Raw genomic sequence first — 18,088 nt, 5'->3', positions numbered from 1 at the left:
GGAGGGGAAAACGGAGAGAGGGGCGTGCGAGGGGCAGCGCCTCAGCCGCGGGGGATTAAAGGGCGCGGATACCTGCGGGGGCCGGCGGGGAGGCCGGCCGGGAGACAGAGAGGCAGGCCGGACGCCTCTCCGGCTAGAGAAGAGGTGGGGCGTCAGGGGGCGACCAGCAGCTCTTCTCCCGCGGCTGCCGGCGTCTCCCCGCGCCCGCCGCCACGCCATGTGGCCCCTGCTGGCTCTCTGCTGCTGGGGGGGACTGTCGCTGTCCCTGTCGCCGTCGGCGCCGCAGGGCCGGGCGGGCGGCCAGCCCGGCGCCCTCCTCCGCGCCCCAACTTTCGCGTCGCCCTCCCTGGAGGCGCCGCCACTGCCCGACACGACGGAGAGCAAAGTGGAGAAGCTGGGGCGCGCCTTCAAGCGCCAGGTGCGGCGTCTGCGGGCGCGCAGCGGACGGCTGGAGCTGGTGTTCCTGGTGGACGAGTCGTCGAGCGTGGGTCCGGCCAACTTCCTCAGCGAGCTGCGCTTCGTCAAAAAGCTGCTCTCCGACTTCCCCGTGGTGCCCGCGGCCACGCGCGTCGCCATCGTCACCTTCTCCTCGCGCAGCAACGTGGTGCCACGCGTGGACTACATCTCGCGGCGGCGGCCGCAGCAGCACAAGTGCGCCCTGCTGGGACGCGAGATCCCCGCCATCGCCTACCGCGGCGGCGGCACCTACACCAAGGGCGCCTTCCAGCAGGCGGCGGTGAGACGGGGCAGGGTGCGGGGGGTGCGCGGGCAGGGAGCGAGCGGCGGGGCCGTGAGGCGCAGCGCCGCTGCGGTGCGGTGCGGGGCGTGCGGTGGCAAGGCGAGGCGTCGGCATCGAGGGAAGGCACGGCGATGCGAGTGGCGGTAGTGCGTGGGGTGTTGGGGCGTACGGTGTGCTGTGCTGGGCAGTGCGCGGTGTGGGAATGTGGCTCTCTGCGTTGTTCGAGGGTGTTCTGCTACAAGGGGTGTAGGGCTGTGTGATGGGGTGCGGAATGGTGTGCTGTGGGATGCAGAATAGTCTGGTCAGAGCAATTAGTCACTATATTCCCGTGCTGTCTGCACCTGCAACTCCCGTGTTTTCGGATGCCCTTGTAAACAAACGTATGAAATTTCTTCTTTGAAGGGACGTGGAGCCCGTGTCTCAATTTCAGAAGTGATACGTATGAGTCAAGTCTGGCGTCTGAAATGCCTGCCTGGTTTCATGGCAGCAGGACTTGAGTGCCCGCTGGCTGTCAGACCTGCCTACCAGGGGTCTGTTTTAATTGCTGATGACTTACAAAGGTCTCCTTGAGCTGTGTGCAGTATACCAATAAGCAGGGGCATGTCCCCAGGAACATTTCCAGACACCATAACATATTCACTGGTCATGCTGTCATACAGACTCATAGCAGAAATTTGGTCTAGGCAGCCCCTGGACATGTGTTGGCACTTGGTCATACTGGAGAGACTTCTCAGTTGATGGTCAAGGGGCAGCCAGTCTACCCAGGAAGTTTTTTTTACAAGGCTAGGCCTGGCTCTTCCTTGTCACTTGGCCTGTGTGTTCAGAAACAACCACCAAACCAAGTCTCCTTTGCAATTTTTAATTTTTTTTTTTTTTACTCTAATTTCTGGTAGTGTCCTGTAGCTGAGCATTGGGTGCACTTGTCTTGAAACACTTATATATTCTCATTTGGAGCTGAGGAGTGAGACTGCAAGAGGTGCGTCACTGCTGGGCATATGAAATTGGCAGAGATTATTCTCTTCTTCACTTTTGGCAGGAGAAAGCAAGTTCACTTAAAATGTGCTCAGAGCTGCACATGCCAAACCTGCTTTAGGAAAACACATCCCTGTATTAAATCTTCCACTGTGAAGCCATGTTTCAATATATATCCATCCCAGGGGTGTTGTGTGAAAAAGTTAATGATACAAGTTAAAAATAACCGTTAAAAACAAAATATAAGCTTAAGAAATACCATCTGTCCTCTTGATACGAAATCTTGACTAATGATATCTTTAACGTGGAATAAACAAAAAATCCCTTCAGAAACCTACAATTTAGTTTCTTGAGCCCAGCTAAACTTTGTGGCTGCAACAGCATGACTGTCATTTTACACTGTGTTCTTATAAGAATGTGGGAAGAAAAATATTCACATGGTGACAGGGAAAATTAAGATAGAATGACAAGGTTAAATTCCGGTCTGTTTACTAGCTCTTGGTTAAAGATACTGTACTGTGGTTTTCTTCAGTATGATTTCTTCATGTCAGACAAATTAACATCTTCAGAGAATACGCTCCTTTCTAGGCACTCTTCAGAAAATGACTGTTATAAGTTTAAAATACTGCTGTTGGAATACATCTAGAAAGTTTTTAAAGTATAATAAAACTGCTGTTCCCTCTGGACTCTTAGACTGCTACCTTATGTTTTAACTGTCCTTTGGTACAACCATAATTATTTCTTCTTTCACTTTTCTAAAGTGTCTCTTTTTTTGAATTGTTCTTTTTCTTTTACATTTTAACTTGGAATTCCTTATTCTTCTGACCAGAATTCTCTGCTACTTTTCCAAACTCAAAAGTGTCTGCAAAGCATTACAAAGTCTCTGGGATTGTATCACTTATGGGTTATAGTAATAGAAAATGAAGGAAAGTGCTTTGTTAGAATAAACCCAGCACTTAAATCGTCATGCAGCGCTCTTCTTTGGTAGGTCTCTAAGTCGTTAATTCAATCTGTGACAGTTCCACTGAAACCACAGAGGCAGAGAGATAAGTGAATTCTGCAAGGTCATCAGGGCAGTTAGTGTCTGACCTGGGAACATGAGTGAACAGGAGCAAGATTTACATAGCAGTAGCTGTCTCAGAACCTGTGGCAGCAAAACATCATCCTAAAAGCAGACCTGTTTGGTTTGACAGGCTGTTGCACAACCACACAACATCCATCTTCTTTGAAAACATAAGAGAGTTCTCCTTGACACTGCAGCTTTGCATCCTCTCCAAAGCTGTCCTTATTAACTTTTGCTGTGTAGACCACACTTTGGCATTCCTACCCTGTCTATTAAAGATAAATTCTATGTGATATGCCAGATATACCACAAGAGACAGTGGCAAGAGACAGAATCCTGATGAGAATGGCTGAACTTCTATTGATGTTTGGGTTTGCCACCCTGTTTGTGATTTCGTGCCATGCTTGAGCTAGCAAGTGCTCATTTTTGGAGTCTTTCTTTTAAGGCACATGCAAACAGTCTTAGAAAGGGGAAGGAAACCGAGCTCATTAATTCAAAACTCTTTGGCTGCAGTTTTTCACAGCGTAAGTTGGTGGGACAGCACAAACTACATGCAGCTTATGTTAAGCAGATTGCTTATTGCATTATGGAAAGCTACAGAGCTGTTGTGACAGCAAGAAAGAACCAAAGCAGAATTGAAAATACAAACAGGTTAAAGCAAGTGTTGTTCCTGATGCCTAAGGAATGCAACTAAAGCCAAAAGACCTCAGTGGTGAAAAGTGTTGAGAGACCCATGGGCAACCCTATTGGAGCTTCTGATCCTGAGAGATAACCACTGCTAACAGTGCCCATTATGTTTTGTGGGAAGAATGTGTATTTGTTACCAGATGGGCTCTGAAACAGAAATGAGGGGTCATCATGCAATTATGGAAGCTTTATGGGTTCTTGTTTTAGCAGCTGAGAGTCACAGTTATGTATATGCCAGCATTGGTGTGCTATCTTTTTTGATGGACAGTTTAAACATCCTGAAGCTGCATTGGTTTTGGTGGTCTAAAAAAAAAAAAATAAACGAAAATAAAAATTATTTGAACTACTCCACGTGGCAATGTGTTGATAAAATTGTATCTTCTAAAAAGAAGATAGCCTGATAGCCTAATTTCTGTCTTTCAGTGGAAGTAAAATGAGATCAATTTCTCTTCATAATTGAAGTGGAAGTTGTAGATGTGCAGTACTATTGAGCAGAAGTCAGAGATAGTACTCAGACAGGCTTAGACAAGTAAATTGTAAAAAATCTGGCAAAGTGGTAGCTTTCTACTTCCCAAAGGTAGAAATCCTTTGGGATTTCTGTGTTATAAAAATAATTGTTGCATTAAAAAGGTAATTTTTTTGTTGTTTTTGTAATTCATCTTCACTCAATTGAAGTCAGTATAGGTATAGGTATATGCAAGTGGAAGGTTTGTAACCTGCTGAGTAAGGTCACACATTTCTGAGAATCTGGTCTTTGAAATCTGGTGTTTGTGTCTAATGTGATTTTGGGGGAGCATGACGAATGTCCAGCCAGCATGTCAAATCCCATGCTCTGTGTTATAGTTAATAAATACTAAAAATATGTCCCCCAAAAGAATGTAAGCACATATCAGTTTAGGATAAACAATTCTAATGCTTATTTAATGCTTGTTTAAATAAGTAATGGTGGCTTTGTTTCTTCTGTGACAAAAGCACAAAGTACAGGATTCAGCATTGTTACCCACTAGGAAAATTGGCTTTTATTTTCAATGCATTTTCAGATTCAGAATCTCATTTTCAAATTAAAATGAAAAGTTTATTGAAGCTAAAGAACTGAAAATCTTTTATTACCATGTACTTGGTTAAGTTTTTTTAATTTGAAAAAAAGTAATGCCCTCTCACTGAGAAGATGAACATTCAGCATCGTGTGTATTGTCTGGTTATCCAGCATGTGTTTGTGGATTTCCATTCCTCTGTTCTCTCCAAAATCTGCAGCTAATAATGAGTGAAAAGCAGATTCTAGGTTATCTTTGGCATCATGCTCTAAATATCTGATTATGGCTTAGGTCAACTAGAGCTAACTGACAGGTTGACAGCATTTTTTGCATGTCTTTGGAGGTCTGTGTTAAAGATATGGTAGTAAAAAAAATCAAAAAGTCAACTTGGTTTACCTCTGTAGCACCTTTGCAATTGCAGAGCTGGTAGTTAGGGATTACCAAACTGCAAGTAGTGTTCCTGTCAACCATCACTGGTGTCAGCTCTAAGTGTCCAGTTTTAATCAGTGTGGTGGTGTGCAGAATCCTGGTCCTGCATACTCCAACCTTGCATGCAGTTTGTTCACAAGATTAATAAGGCAGGGTCAGAGGCAAGATACACATCTGCACATTGTTCATTGCCCTTAGACCAAGCCTGAAATATACCTACATTTAGGAGTTTTTAAGTAGTTAATTTTTCTCTGACCTTTTGGCTGGGACAGGCAAGAAGTGCTCTGTTTAGCGTAATATCTGTGGCTGCCTAATCAGGATTAATACTTTCTTTAGTTGAAAACCTGTTCTTTAAAATTATTTTGCTTGTGCTTACAAAATTGTGCCTTGCCTTTTGGTCTAATCAGAAGCGTGTAATTTGGAAGCCTGGTGTAGATATTGCTGCACAAAATAAAACAAATCTTGCGGATGTAATGTCTGAACAAACAATACAATGAATGGGATATTTCACCACTACGGTATCTGGATGCTATCATCCTAAATATTTCAGGAATAGAGATTCCTTTTCGTGAGAAAACTATTTCTTGTTGTCATCTCAGAGCCTTTTTTGGAAGGGTCTGACAATAAGCCCCTTCTGATCCCCAGTCCTTAAAAGTTATATACTGTCACAGAGAAATCAGTCTTATCATGTGCTTTACTTCAGAGATACAAAGACAAACCAGAAAAGCTGCTGAGTGATTTGTTCTGAGAGAAAGAATAAATTCACAGCATTCAAATTTTGAAGAAGTCAGGACAAAGTAAGTTTGTTCATTTTTAAATAATTTCCTAAGCTTGTGAGAGGCCTTTACAGCAAAATACATCGTATTGAGCAGCAGTTCCTAACATAAGCCTCAGCATTAAACTTCTGAATGTTTATTTTGCATGTTCTGTGATACATATTTTACCCTTTGACCCCAATTCCATGTGCTATTGGAATCTCTGAGTCAGATTTTGCAGGTTAGGCTGCAGGTTTGTGATGCTAAGAATCTTCTGACTTTTCTAGGTGCAGGAATTAAAAGCACTATTGCTTTCAGCAAGAGGTTCTTTGTAGGACCAGGACCCTGCTTAACTTTTGGAACTGCTTACTTCTCTATGACCTTAACACAATCCAAAACAAAAGCTCTTGTTAAAATTATAGTGCTCCTTCTGGTTCAAGGTCTCACTGGCTACCTCAACCAGGAAGATGAAGAGCCTCCTTGAATGTAAGCAGCAGCCTGCAGAGAGCTTTAACATTCAGAGTCGTGGTGCTCTGCTAAGCATGGGTAGTATGAACAGTTAAGCTGAGATGGGTTTCTCTCCCAAGCACTCCCCCACACCCAGCTGGTCTGGTACATGTCTTACCAGCCATAACTTTGTGTTAGTGCTGTTCAATTCTAGCAGTCCTGGAGGGAAAAAAAAATAAAAATAAAAAGAGAAAAAAAAATATTTTAAAAGTATTCAGATGGTAATTGAGCAGTGACAGCTGGCAGTAGATGGGCCAGGTCATGAATTGTGTTTGTCCTTTTGGAACTAATTATTCAGTTCAGCTTTTCTTCTTTTCCCCTGCTTATTTAAAGTAATAAATGTTTAAGGCAAACACAAAGGAAACAAATATTTGGCAGATGTACTAGTCAATAGTGATGTGACTGCTTGGTCTGAAAATACATGAAAATCAGTTACGTATTTAGTAAAATATTTTTGAGTCCCCATTTTTATTATTAGCAGAAGACCAGAGCAGTACTATGGAAATCAAATAACATCTTTGTTATTTTAATGATGGAAACTGCTCACAGACAAGAAAACTAGGATTTTTCACTTTTTAAATCATATAGAGATCTATTAACAAGTGATATGTTGAGTATAGCATGCAACATGACAGCCTATAAAGGCCTCCAGTAACTTTGCGAAATCTTGATAAAGTTGTTAAAAGTTTTGTAGCACAAGAGCTCAGAAAATGTCTATGTACATAACGCTGCCTGTTTTTTAATGTCCTGTTTAGAAGACCTCAGAATGATAGAAGATGAAGGATATGCTTGTTAGTTGCTTTCTGGAAACTAGATGCATTCTATTCTTTCTAGTTCAGGGCTCAAAACTGCAAGCCACACAATTTCAAATCACCAGATCCAACAGTCCTAACACAACTGTGTGGGTCAAAATTCTGTGTAATAGCTCCTGTCATTGGAGAGCCAGTGATGGTTTTGGGTTGTTTAGGCTTTTTTTGTGGTTGCTCAGGACTGTGTCTAAGTTGGTGTTTGAATATACCCAGGGATGGAGAGACCACAAACCTTCTGGGAAACCTGTTTCAGTGGTTGATTACTCTTGCAGCAGATATATTGCTTCCTCTCTCTAAGCGGAATGTTGGTGTTTAAATATGTGCTTCTTGCCTCATCCTACCAATTAAAAGGTTCTGTATACATCTTTTTTACTCCCCCCCTTCATAAAGTATTTGTATAATGTAAGAGGACCTTAAACCTTCTTTTCCCCCATCTGAACATTACTAGATCTGTCAGTCTTTACTCAGATGTCATGTCAGTACATTTCCTGGCCATGAACTTGCCTGGCTTTTTCACCTGTATGGATGAAAGCGCCTTGCCTGTGCTTTCATCCATACAGTGAAGTTGTCTGAAATAGTTGTGAGATTTACTCAGATCATGCCTTCCAGTTACTGAAAGAACTGTTTAAATATTTTAAATATCCAGATTATTTCTACAGATATATCTTTTCTCTGAATTAAGATTGCATTACTTGCTAGGGAAATATCCAAGGGAAATTTTACTATTAGTTAGTTTCTTCTAGATAGGTAACAGCTCAATTTTCTAGGCCTATGTAGCAGTGCAGAGAAGAGTGGGAAAAGTTAAAAGCCAAAACCTCTTAACTGTGGAATAACTTTTAGTTCATTTTGTGAAACCTAAAGAGGGTACAAGATTCATTCAATTTGAGCAAAAAAGAAAAGAAAAGAATAGAGCAATGTATATTGACTGAAAGAAAATACTGTGAAATCACCATATTTGCTATTTTTAGAGAGGGAGCTCAGGAGGTGTAGCCAAAATCAATGTACCCAAAATCAATAAAATAAAACAAAACTCCTTAGCACCGATGTGACACTAAGAAGCAGGCATTCTTTATTCGGTGAGGGGATATCTCCTCCAAAATATCTTGCTTGCTGAGTGGAGAAAAAGCTCCTGTTAATATTTTACATGCATATTCATAGATTTTCCCAGGAAAAAAAAAAAAGTACATATGATAATAATTTTCCAAAAGTCATTACCTTATATTCCCTTCTCTCTGCGCATGATTTCTGTCCTGGGAGACTGGTGATCCCTGGTGGTGGGCAATCCCAAAGTTGTGGTGAAAGCCCCAAAGACTGCCTGGTGAACTTGTAAAAGCTTGCAGAATTGGGCTGGGTTGCTTTCCAGATCTTCTTCCTACAGAATCAGCATTGTGTGGTTCCATAGGTATAGGCTGGTGGTTTTTGAAGAACAAGCACCTACCAGGTGCAAACAATTCTTCACCTGGCAACAGTCTCCTGATAAATGGGAATTGTATTTGTCACAAGCTTTTGGCAAAGATACTTAGTATTGCCATTTCCCTTTGTGAATGAAATACCAATCTGCTTCTGAAGCCACCTATGATAAATTAGGATGTACTGTTTTAATATTGTTATGAACATATGGACCAAATCTATGCAGTGTTTTTTGTAATAAACTGACTTTTTTCCATTTCAATATAGGCTTAATAACAAATAGGTTTCATTATGAATAGATAATTCTATACTATTATAAAATGGAAATTATTTCTTTTATATTGAATGAGTGATCGTATAGGAAAAAGAATAAGTTCATTCTATTCAGAGCTCACCCTCTGGTGTTTTATGTCATTCCTAAAGTGAAAGGAAATCCAGTGTAAGTGGTCTTTTGGGCTAGAGCAGCTGAATGGTTCTCTAGTGGAAAGCTTTCTGGTTTGCTTCTGACATGCAGTGGTGGTTCTTCCTGATCTATAAGAGATAATGTTTGCTTTGTAGTGTTTTTCCTGTAAAGTGAATGTTGGATAATGTTATTTTGAGTGTTAGGCTCTAGCTTGAATATTTTAAGGCAACCTTCTCCTGTGACTGTGTGAGGTTACAGCTGATTTGGTCTATAAAGTAAGAGAGGGTAACCCCTTTCAGCTTGTTTCCCTCTAGATAGATATATTAATATTCAATTCTGTACAATCAGAATCTTCTTTAAAATCAAAAGAGAGAGTAAGGACAGGAATCAGGCCCAAGATCATATGTTTATGGATTACATGCAGAAGATGTAGTTGAGACAGTAACAAAAAACTTTTGACAACATTGCTATGGCTGTCAAGTGACTGAAGAAGTCAAAGAAGTTTTTGCCCTTCAATACTGCTAATCTCCTAATTTTGTTTTACAAATTCCATGTTAATGTTAAAAATGCAGAAGTTAGAATTTATCTGGTTTTGTGACTCTACTGATAGGATTTCGTTTTCCATTACAGTAGTGAATTTCTAGAGGAGGATTTTTTATGATAACTTTTTTGTTGCACAAGACTTCATATTTTAATTCTAAGGACTTTTATTGGCACCAAAAAATATCAGGACTGCCAGATATTTGTACACACCAAACAGTCACTGAACACAATACAGATGGTAATAACTTTTTGGTAATGTGAAAAGAATGTTTTATTTAAAATCTGGAAGGATTACTGAAACTGACTGATCTACTACTCCTCTGAAGGAAGTGTAGACAAGAAACTAGTTACTGAAATGGTAAAAGACTAGGTATTTCTAGTGGCCCCATGAATTTCTAGTCAATCATCAATAGCACTAGTTGTTTTGTTTTGTTTGTGCTTATCCCCTATTAATTTATAGTACTGATCAAATGGGCTAAATTCTCAATTTAACAGGCCATTCAGCCCTGTAATTTGAGTTATGGCTGGTGCTCAGTTTCATTTGATGGTAAAATAAGAAGCAGATGTGGATATTTATGTCAAAGAAACAGGTTCTCAGGATCCTTTAAACTTACTAGTACCATTTAGAGGGCTTTTAAACTGTATTTATTGAAGAACTTGACGATTTATGAAGGGACTGCAAAGCTTGTCATGAAAAAAAATTCATCTTTATGTAGATACAGTCCATTAAGTTGGCAGGGGCTGATGAACAATCTCTGCATGTACTTACAAATTTAGGGGTTAAACAAGTTTAGGGGTTGAACAAACATTTTAAAATACATGAACTTTCTCTTTGGGGAAAAACAGCTTCAAAACAGCTTTCTGGAGAGGGAAGGAGAGAGAGGTTACTCTGAATAGAGGGATGTAAGTCATGGTTAGAGAAAACAAAAATTATGTGAAATGCTGCACAAATATTGCAGAGACGAGGAATGGAGACCGATTCTTGGATTGTCAGCTGCACTGACAGGCTGGTGGCCTGTCCTCTTGTTCTCACAAAAAGGAACAAAATACTTGGACCAAAATAAGTGGACCAACAGACAAACACAAATTGTTTTAAATAGGCTTTTGTCTTCTTTCCCACCTCTTCCTTGCCCCCCTCTATGCTGAATGTTTCTTTCCCTCCGTTGTTGTTTTCCTCTGTTTTTATGCAGCAGGGATTCTGTGTCTAGAGTTACAGCTGCAAGACATGAGGGCCAAGCTGGTCAGTCAGTCGCTTTGTTTTGTTTTGATTTCTAGGGGCAATATGTAGCAATCTGGTCTGTTTGTCTGTCTGTTTCTCTACTCAGATTCCCTGGTTCCTGAATTTGCAAGTCTTCTGGGTAGCAGGAAGACATCTTCATGCTCTCTTACCTGTTGGCTCAGTCCGTGTCTGAGTGACAGAAGTGCCATCTTGAAGAGGTGGTTGCCCTTTGAGATGCAGAGGGCAGAAAAGATGTTGGCTCTTGCCTTATCTGAGGGTCATGTAGCCAAGGCATATTTTCCTCTCAAAAACAGTCATTTGCTCCTCAAAGATGGTCTTTTGCTGATGCTTTCCGCTTACTCAAACCAACATCTTTTAAAAGGTCTTGCTAAGCAATTTTTCATGGAACCAGGCACTTTCTTGGTTACGTGGAAATTCATGTAGGGTTTGTGTTTCAGGAGTTTCAGAGGGCATTTGTAGCAGTCTAATTTTATAGAATAAAAATCCCTGCTTATTTCCTAGTCAGAATCAAATAGTCCTTACATACCTGTAGTCCTGTCTAGACTACTGGGGCTGAAGTTCATTTGTTCACTGGCCATGCAGACAGACATGTCTCTGTGTTTAGGGAAAACATGGAAGTGTGATTGCTGCTGATTATGAGCATTAACTGCTGAAGAACCAGGGTGATGTGGAATGCTGTCCATCACCTTAATCTGCAAAATGTGTGAAGCTTTCTGTTATGCACTGACAGAAACAGTGCTGAAGGATACTATAGACATTGCCATCATTCCAAAATTAAGCTTTGTTCCCCCTTCTGTACATGTTATGGCACAATCACAAGTTGAAATAATAATCTGCTAGAGCAATCTGCCTGTAGGTGGGATCTTCAGAGTATCACACTGGCAATCTCCATAATGTCTCTTAACCCTGTATAAGCTGTGGTTTCTTCCCCAGTTACACACATTCCACAACTTGCATGTATTTGGGGCATATTTTTTCCACCTTTATTATGTAATTTGAAGATTTAATGTTCTTTTCTCAAAGCTCCGATATGCTACAGTTGCCAAAACCAAGTAAGTATGGATGGAACATATATTTTCCCTGTCCTGTTTTTCAAAAAAGGGCCATTTCTACTAAAACATCGTTAGACAAACATCCTGAGTGAAGAATATCAGCCTGACTATTTAAGAAGTTGGATAGAAGTTTAAGTTGTTTATATTCTCTTTTAAAATAGCACGGTTAATGGTAAATATGTTAATTATACGTGTTAATTATAAATAACATTACGTCTCTGCCGGCAGCCACTTGTATTAGAGCATCAGTTTCAGAATGCATTTTGAAATTAGGCATTTGTACATTTTTCTTATGGTTTGTCTTCATGTTGCCCTTTGTCTTCTCTTTTTCTTCCTGATTCTTTTCATTCTAGTTTCCCACTTCATTCTGTTTTCCTACTTCATTTTGGTTTTCCACTTATAACTTAAGCAATATGAGGAACAATAAGTTTGATTTGTGAAGTGTATTTTTGACTACAAGAGAATCTGGTTTCACTCCCTTTGGGTTTTGCAAACAAGTAGTAATAAAATCAAGCCCAACAGCAAAATATTGCTTGGCAGTCTCTCAGACCACAGTGCCAATGGTATGTGCTTTGATTTATGGTGTGTGTGCTTATTTTTGCATAGTATCTACCTGAAATCAGAGAACTGACAAATCAAAATCCAATTGTCCTGAAATGTGGCCAGGTTTACTGAGAAGGCATATAAAAACTCTGTAGGTTATTTAGGCTGGCCTAGCTAGTAACCTTTTGGATCAGCTGAAAGCCAGATGATTTTACTTCATAAGACTTACATAAAGATTTTGTTATAAAACAGCTCAGCTTGGTTGATCTCTGGTTTTGGAATTTGTGCTTGTTAAGAGTGTCTTAATCACATTTACCTCATAGTCATACGATGACATGTCTTTCAGAGTATCATTCAAAGGTCTGTTAAATGTGGTCTTTCGCATTATTTGTAGCATGGTACAATCTATTATTGAAATAAGCATGGGGATAATATGCCTGCTACCAAATTGGAAGTCTGCATCTAATTCTTTCTACGTAAGTTCCCAGAGGATGGAGAAAATATATCTTCAAATCCCCTGCCTTAGGGTTGTGGCCATGATTAGGAAGACTGGCCATGATTAGGAAGACTAGTGCATTGTCAGACTGGAAGACTGAAATGGGCAGGAATCTGTGGAGCATGTTCTCACTCAGACAGTTGTGAACAGTATCATACATACTTCTGTGAAGTATTAGGAAGAGGGAGCAGCAGGCATTTTTTAGGCCATGATGGACAATCCAACGGGATCTTGGCAAACTGTTGTAAGGGAGAAAAGCATCATTCAGCTGGGACAAATGGGGAATTTTATGCTGAATTTGAAATAACCAACAGCCCAAATACTTGTTAGGAGAAGCCTTACAATAAATCAGCAGTAGGGTTCGTAGTTTAGTGGATCAAAACATAACATTGCATTAAAATATGTTAGATGTTATTTTGGGTCTTGAACTAAATTTTCAATGTTTGTAGTAGCTATTTAAACTTCAGTCTGAACAAAGTCACTTAAGCTCTCGTCAGAATCATTGTGAATCTGATGCATGGGTGACTTAATTGATCAGCATGAAAAGTGTCTTATTTCATATCATGTCATGATTTCTGTGTTTGTGTAAACTGTGACCACCTAAAGTGTGACTCAGTGATTGACATTGATCAACCACAGGCTCTATGCACTCTTTGACCTTTGTTACAGTGGGTGGTCTTGCAAGGGCCTTATTAGCTGTATAATTCAAATAAAAGGAGTCATATAATGGAAGAAGTAGTGTACCAGTGTACCAATCAACCACTGTCAACCTTTCGCTGAGGTGCGCGATTTCATTTTCTCTTCCAGCAAATATTACGGCATGCCCGTGGAAATGCTACAAAAGTGATATTTCTCATTACTGATGGCTATTCCAATGGGGGAGACCCAAGACCCATTGCAGCATCCTTGCGTGAACTTGGAGTGGAGATCTTCACCTTTGGGATATGGCAGGGGAATATCCGAGAGCTGAATGATATGGCATCCTACCCAAAAGAAGATCACTGTTATCTTCTTCACAGTTTTACTGAGTTTGAAGCTCTGGCACGCAGAGCTCTTCATGAAGGTATTACTGTCCTAACCTCAGAAATCTACAGGGAGCAGAAAGATCTGAATAGAAAGCCCTCCAGTACTGTCTTGCATTTACACTTCATGTAGTGTTAATTCTCTTTTTATTTTTCTCCTACTTTCTAGCAGAGGTGTTTGTCCCTCAATTAAAAGGATAAACTTTATTTGGCTTAATTCATCACCAACAGGATATGAGAAAAACTCTCCTTACTGATGTGTATACATGCTTACATCCATTCATTTTGTCTGTGATCTTCATTTTGTCTATGAAGAACAGACTGTGCTCTTGGTCCAATGTATCTTGTGCTTCAACAGGTGAACCTCGTAGTCAGGTACAAGAGGCACCAAGTGTACACTTTAGAACTAGACTTAATACCTTTAGGGTGTCTCACACAGCAACAACAGCTTGTTCAGAACCAGTCTAGATCCCTCTGTGTAAGAGTCAGTACAATTTGTGTTTATGACCTTGTACACACAGTAAAACTGGAAAGAGGAAGAGGTGGAAAGAGAGTTTGGACTGTGATTCCTCTTTTAATCTGCTATATCCTAAAATAAAAGTTCTTTCTGAAATATAGGGTAGGTTTAGACAAGCAAGTGAGAACACGCGATTAAACATTTGTTTGACAATGCTGCTTGATTGAGGCTTAGAGCAGGCGTCAGACTAGCCATTTCAATTTATTTGCTATAATTTTTAAAAACATACTACTTTAAAATAACAGTGTAAAATAAGGTCTTCTGGTGTTTTGTTTGCCAGCCTGTTTGTTCCAGGTAAGGTTGGATTGGTCAATGTGAATGTGCTGAAGTTTTTTAGTTTATGATATGACCAAATGGTTTTACGTGCCATGACCAAATGTTCTTCTGATGCCAAATGTGGCATTCACCAAAGCTGGCAAAAGCTGTCCCAACAGTTTCTGTTGGGAATGGGGCTGCATTCTGGCAGTGTTAGACTCAAACAAGGAGAAAACCTGAGTGCACCATGGATTTCAGTGAGCCCTTTTCCAGAATAAGGACACCAATCTTTTGCATGTTGAGCATAGCAAGGCTCTGCTCCATACTGCCGTCTCTCCTACCTAGAACTGGAGCCTAGGGCTTTTAACAAATGTTTCACTAATGGTATAATGTGAGACTCTGGCAATACTCTTGTTTGAATTCTTTGTTAATAAATTGATATTATTTCAGACCTGCCCTCTGGCAGCTATATCCAAGAAGATATATCTCATTGCTCTTATCTCTGCGAGGCAAATGAAAACTGCTGTGACATCATGGCAAGCTGTAAGTGTGGCACTCACACTGGCCAGTTCGAGTGTATCTGTGAAAAAGGATACTATGGGAAAGGACTACAACATGAGTGTACAGGTGAGTCTCATGTCTCTCAGTATTTTCAGGGTTTCTCTGCATGCTCTGAATGCATAGCTAATCTATCCAAGAGCTAAAAGATCTGTTTAGGATTATGGCTGTTAACCTGGATAAGAATGCATCCAAAGCTGCTGGAAGACTCTCTGGCTGAAGACACAGAATAGCTATAGCAGTAAAATTCACCTCATACCTTGTCTTCAGCAGTAGCTCAAAGAGATGCGCAGGAAAGAGGTAAGAATAGAGCAAATGTTCTCACAGAGTAAAACTTTCCTAAAACACAGCACACTGGAAATTTGTGACTATGAGTTTACCAAGTCGGAGGTAATACCTTTTACTCTCAAGTGCTCATAGTACATTCTTCCCTCATGAGTTTTGCTGATCCCTTTTTGAACATCCGTAAAGTCTCCTGTCTGGAGAGGGGCTATATATGTGGATCTTTGCAGGATAAATTCTGGGTGAAACTTACAATCATGGGAATGTATTTTAATTCTTCCATGATGACTTCCAATTACCATAGATCAAGAAAAACAGACTTGTCGTTGTGACATTTTTAAGACAAAACCACCTTTTCATCATATTTTTCCTTTTGTCATAAAGAAGTTTTCCTCCACCTTGAGTGCCATAGTAAGATATTGAACAAAATACATTCAGCATTTCTGCCTTTATCAGTAGTTTGTGTCATTAAATATTGTTTTGAGCTATTCCTAAAGAGAGCAGGACTATCATTTTAGAGTTGCCCCTTCTTCATGAAAGGGTCTTTTGACAGGGTAAGCATACCTTTCAAGTGCCACCAGAAGTGGTAAAAGTCAGATTTCTTAAAATGGACACTTTGCAGCTGCAGACAAAAGTTTCATTTTTGCTCCCTTGGTAGGTGCTTCTGAAATAAATTTGTAGAAGGGTCTGGTATTAGATACACTGCAAGTAAGCTGATAATTGCAGCCATCTGCTGTGCATGTGATGGTAGTTGAAGTTGCATACATGTATTTTAGGGAGAATTTAATCTAAGTAACTCAAACCTTTTCTTTATGTATGGTCTACTCAGTTCTTGTATTTTTCAAGACAGACAGAATAATAAAAGACAATATGTGTTCTTTAAAGGAAAAAAAGCCTATTTTGAAATCTTTTATTCTGAAAAGGATTCCAGCCTTTTTTTAACATTTCACATTCAAGCATAGCTGTGGATTTGTAAAGCATAAGGAATCTTAAGAATGCATCTTAACTTTTCCTCACTCTATAATGTGCAGGAGGATTTGTGGCAAGTTTACAGTGACAGGACTTCAATTTTAATTGGACTATTTTTAGGGATTTTTTGACAAAACTTGAAGATACTCCACTAGCCTGTGTTTCCCTAATACAGTAAGGCTTGTTTAAAAGAATTTGAATTAAGAGGGAAATTGTTTTTCTGTGTAGCATCTGTTAGTTTTGCTATTGTGTTTATTATCTGTGATTATTTTCTGTATTCTCTGCTTTTCATAAACAACTTTACTGTTGTTTATGGTTTTAAATGTGAGGCATCAGAATAACACGTAAAATTCCCTGCAGTTTTTTACTTTCATAATTACCAGAAAACACCCTAGAAATCTTCTGTAAAATAAAATAGGAGCCACATGCTTTGTGCTGAAAAGCAGAAATTCAGTGTCCCACTCCCGCTCTTTGTGGTATTGTTGATGATGTGCCACTAAAGGAAGAACAGACTGACTGTTCTCTGCTTTAAAAAGCAAACCAAACAAAACTTCTTGGCCCACACTGGGAACTTCATGTGGCCAGAGATGTCTGTGATAACTGTGGCAAAGGGAGGGAGCGAGGGGAAAAACGGAGGCAGAATTGTAACCAGTACCCAAGTACTGCAGAGTACATGAGCACCTCCTGTTCAGTAACTCTTCACTTCTTCTTCTCCTTTTTTTCCTTGATTACAAATTCCTTGAGGCTCAAACTAGAGACAACCAAACGCAGAAGGCAGAAAAAATAAATCTTGTGATTTTTCATTAGGACTCTTTCTTCCATTTCATCAATAAAAGATAAGTTGTTTAAATCAATTGAACCTTTCATAGGGGAGTAAAATAAAAAGATTCAGATCTCTATTGGTATCTTCTTCTCTCTCTTATTGTATTACAATATATGTCTTTAACATGCCTTTTCCACAATTTTTTTTTGAGTAAGATTCTCCTTGGAAAGTTCTGGTTTAGGTGGTCTTTTGGATTGCATTACCTTCTAGGTTCAAGATGATGCGACTGAAGATAGTACCCATCATGTTCACTTCATCAGTTATTCCTAATCCCAACCACAGTTATTGGAGAGGTTAGGAAACTGTTGTCTTACAACCACTAGTTTCTTTTGTCTTACCTGTAGACTCCATTTTTTGCTTAATAAGGTATCCATTAAGATGATGTTCAGCTCACAGGGCAGAACAAGTAACTTAATTCCTTGTTCTCTAGGCTGGTTATTCATTCTTTTGTTTATATTTAGCTCACTGCTTGGATATAATTATTGAATTCCATCATCTGCATGAATATTTAATAGCTTGCCTAGGCTTTTATTTAGGAATATGCAGCATATCAGTAATCATATGCACAGCTACTAGGGCAACAGTCTTGGCTTCAAAACACCACATGGATTAGATTTCTAAAGAGCCTTCCCAATGAAGCAAGACAACATGTGAAAATTTCATTTTTTTATTTTATTTTTTTACAAACATTAATTCAGAACACATTACTGAAAAGACTTTAAACTGAGAATATATAGATCCAGCAAGGGAGGGAGGATTTGCATTTTGTGTTTTCTTGGACTGTGGACCTAATTTTCATCTGAGCATTTTTTCCATATTTTCTGGATTGTTCCTGTTGTGAATGCAAAACCAAACCTGATGTTCATAAATTGGATATCTTTCTAATTAGGAAAAAAACTTTTGAGTTTAATACAGTACTAGCAGTTCTTTCCTTAGTCACACAGGAAGAACATTAATTCCAGTGGTGAGTCCAATCATCT

General features: G+C 39.8%; 1 protein-coding gene across 1 annotated transcript in view; it reads left to right on the top strand.

The window, feature by feature from the left end:
- Positions 1-217: 217 nt before the first annotated feature.
- The window catches only part of SVEP1 (sushi, von Willebrand factor type A, EGF and pentraxin domain containing 1), a gene marked incomplete at its 5' end in the record, with an annotated part of 117,384 nt that continues 99,513 nt past the window's right edge, over positions 218-18,088 (top strand). The window contains 3 exons of the mRNA XM_084225053.1: positions 218-736; positions 13,490-13,745; positions 14,927-15,103. Of these exons, the coding sequence (XP_084081179.1) occupies positions 218-736; positions 13,490-13,745; positions 14,927-15,103 (952 nt within the window). The remainder of the gene's footprint in view (positions 737-13,489; positions 13,746-14,926; positions 15,104-18,088) is intronic.

Source organism: Fringilla coelebs (genome assembly GCF_963513975.1).
Source record: "Fringilla coelebs genome assembly, chromosome: Z".
NCBI lineage: Eukaryota > Metazoa > Chordata > Aves > Passeriformes > Fringillidae > Fringilla > Fringilla coelebs.
This window is presented reverse-complemented; position numbering and strand designations above follow the sequence as displayed.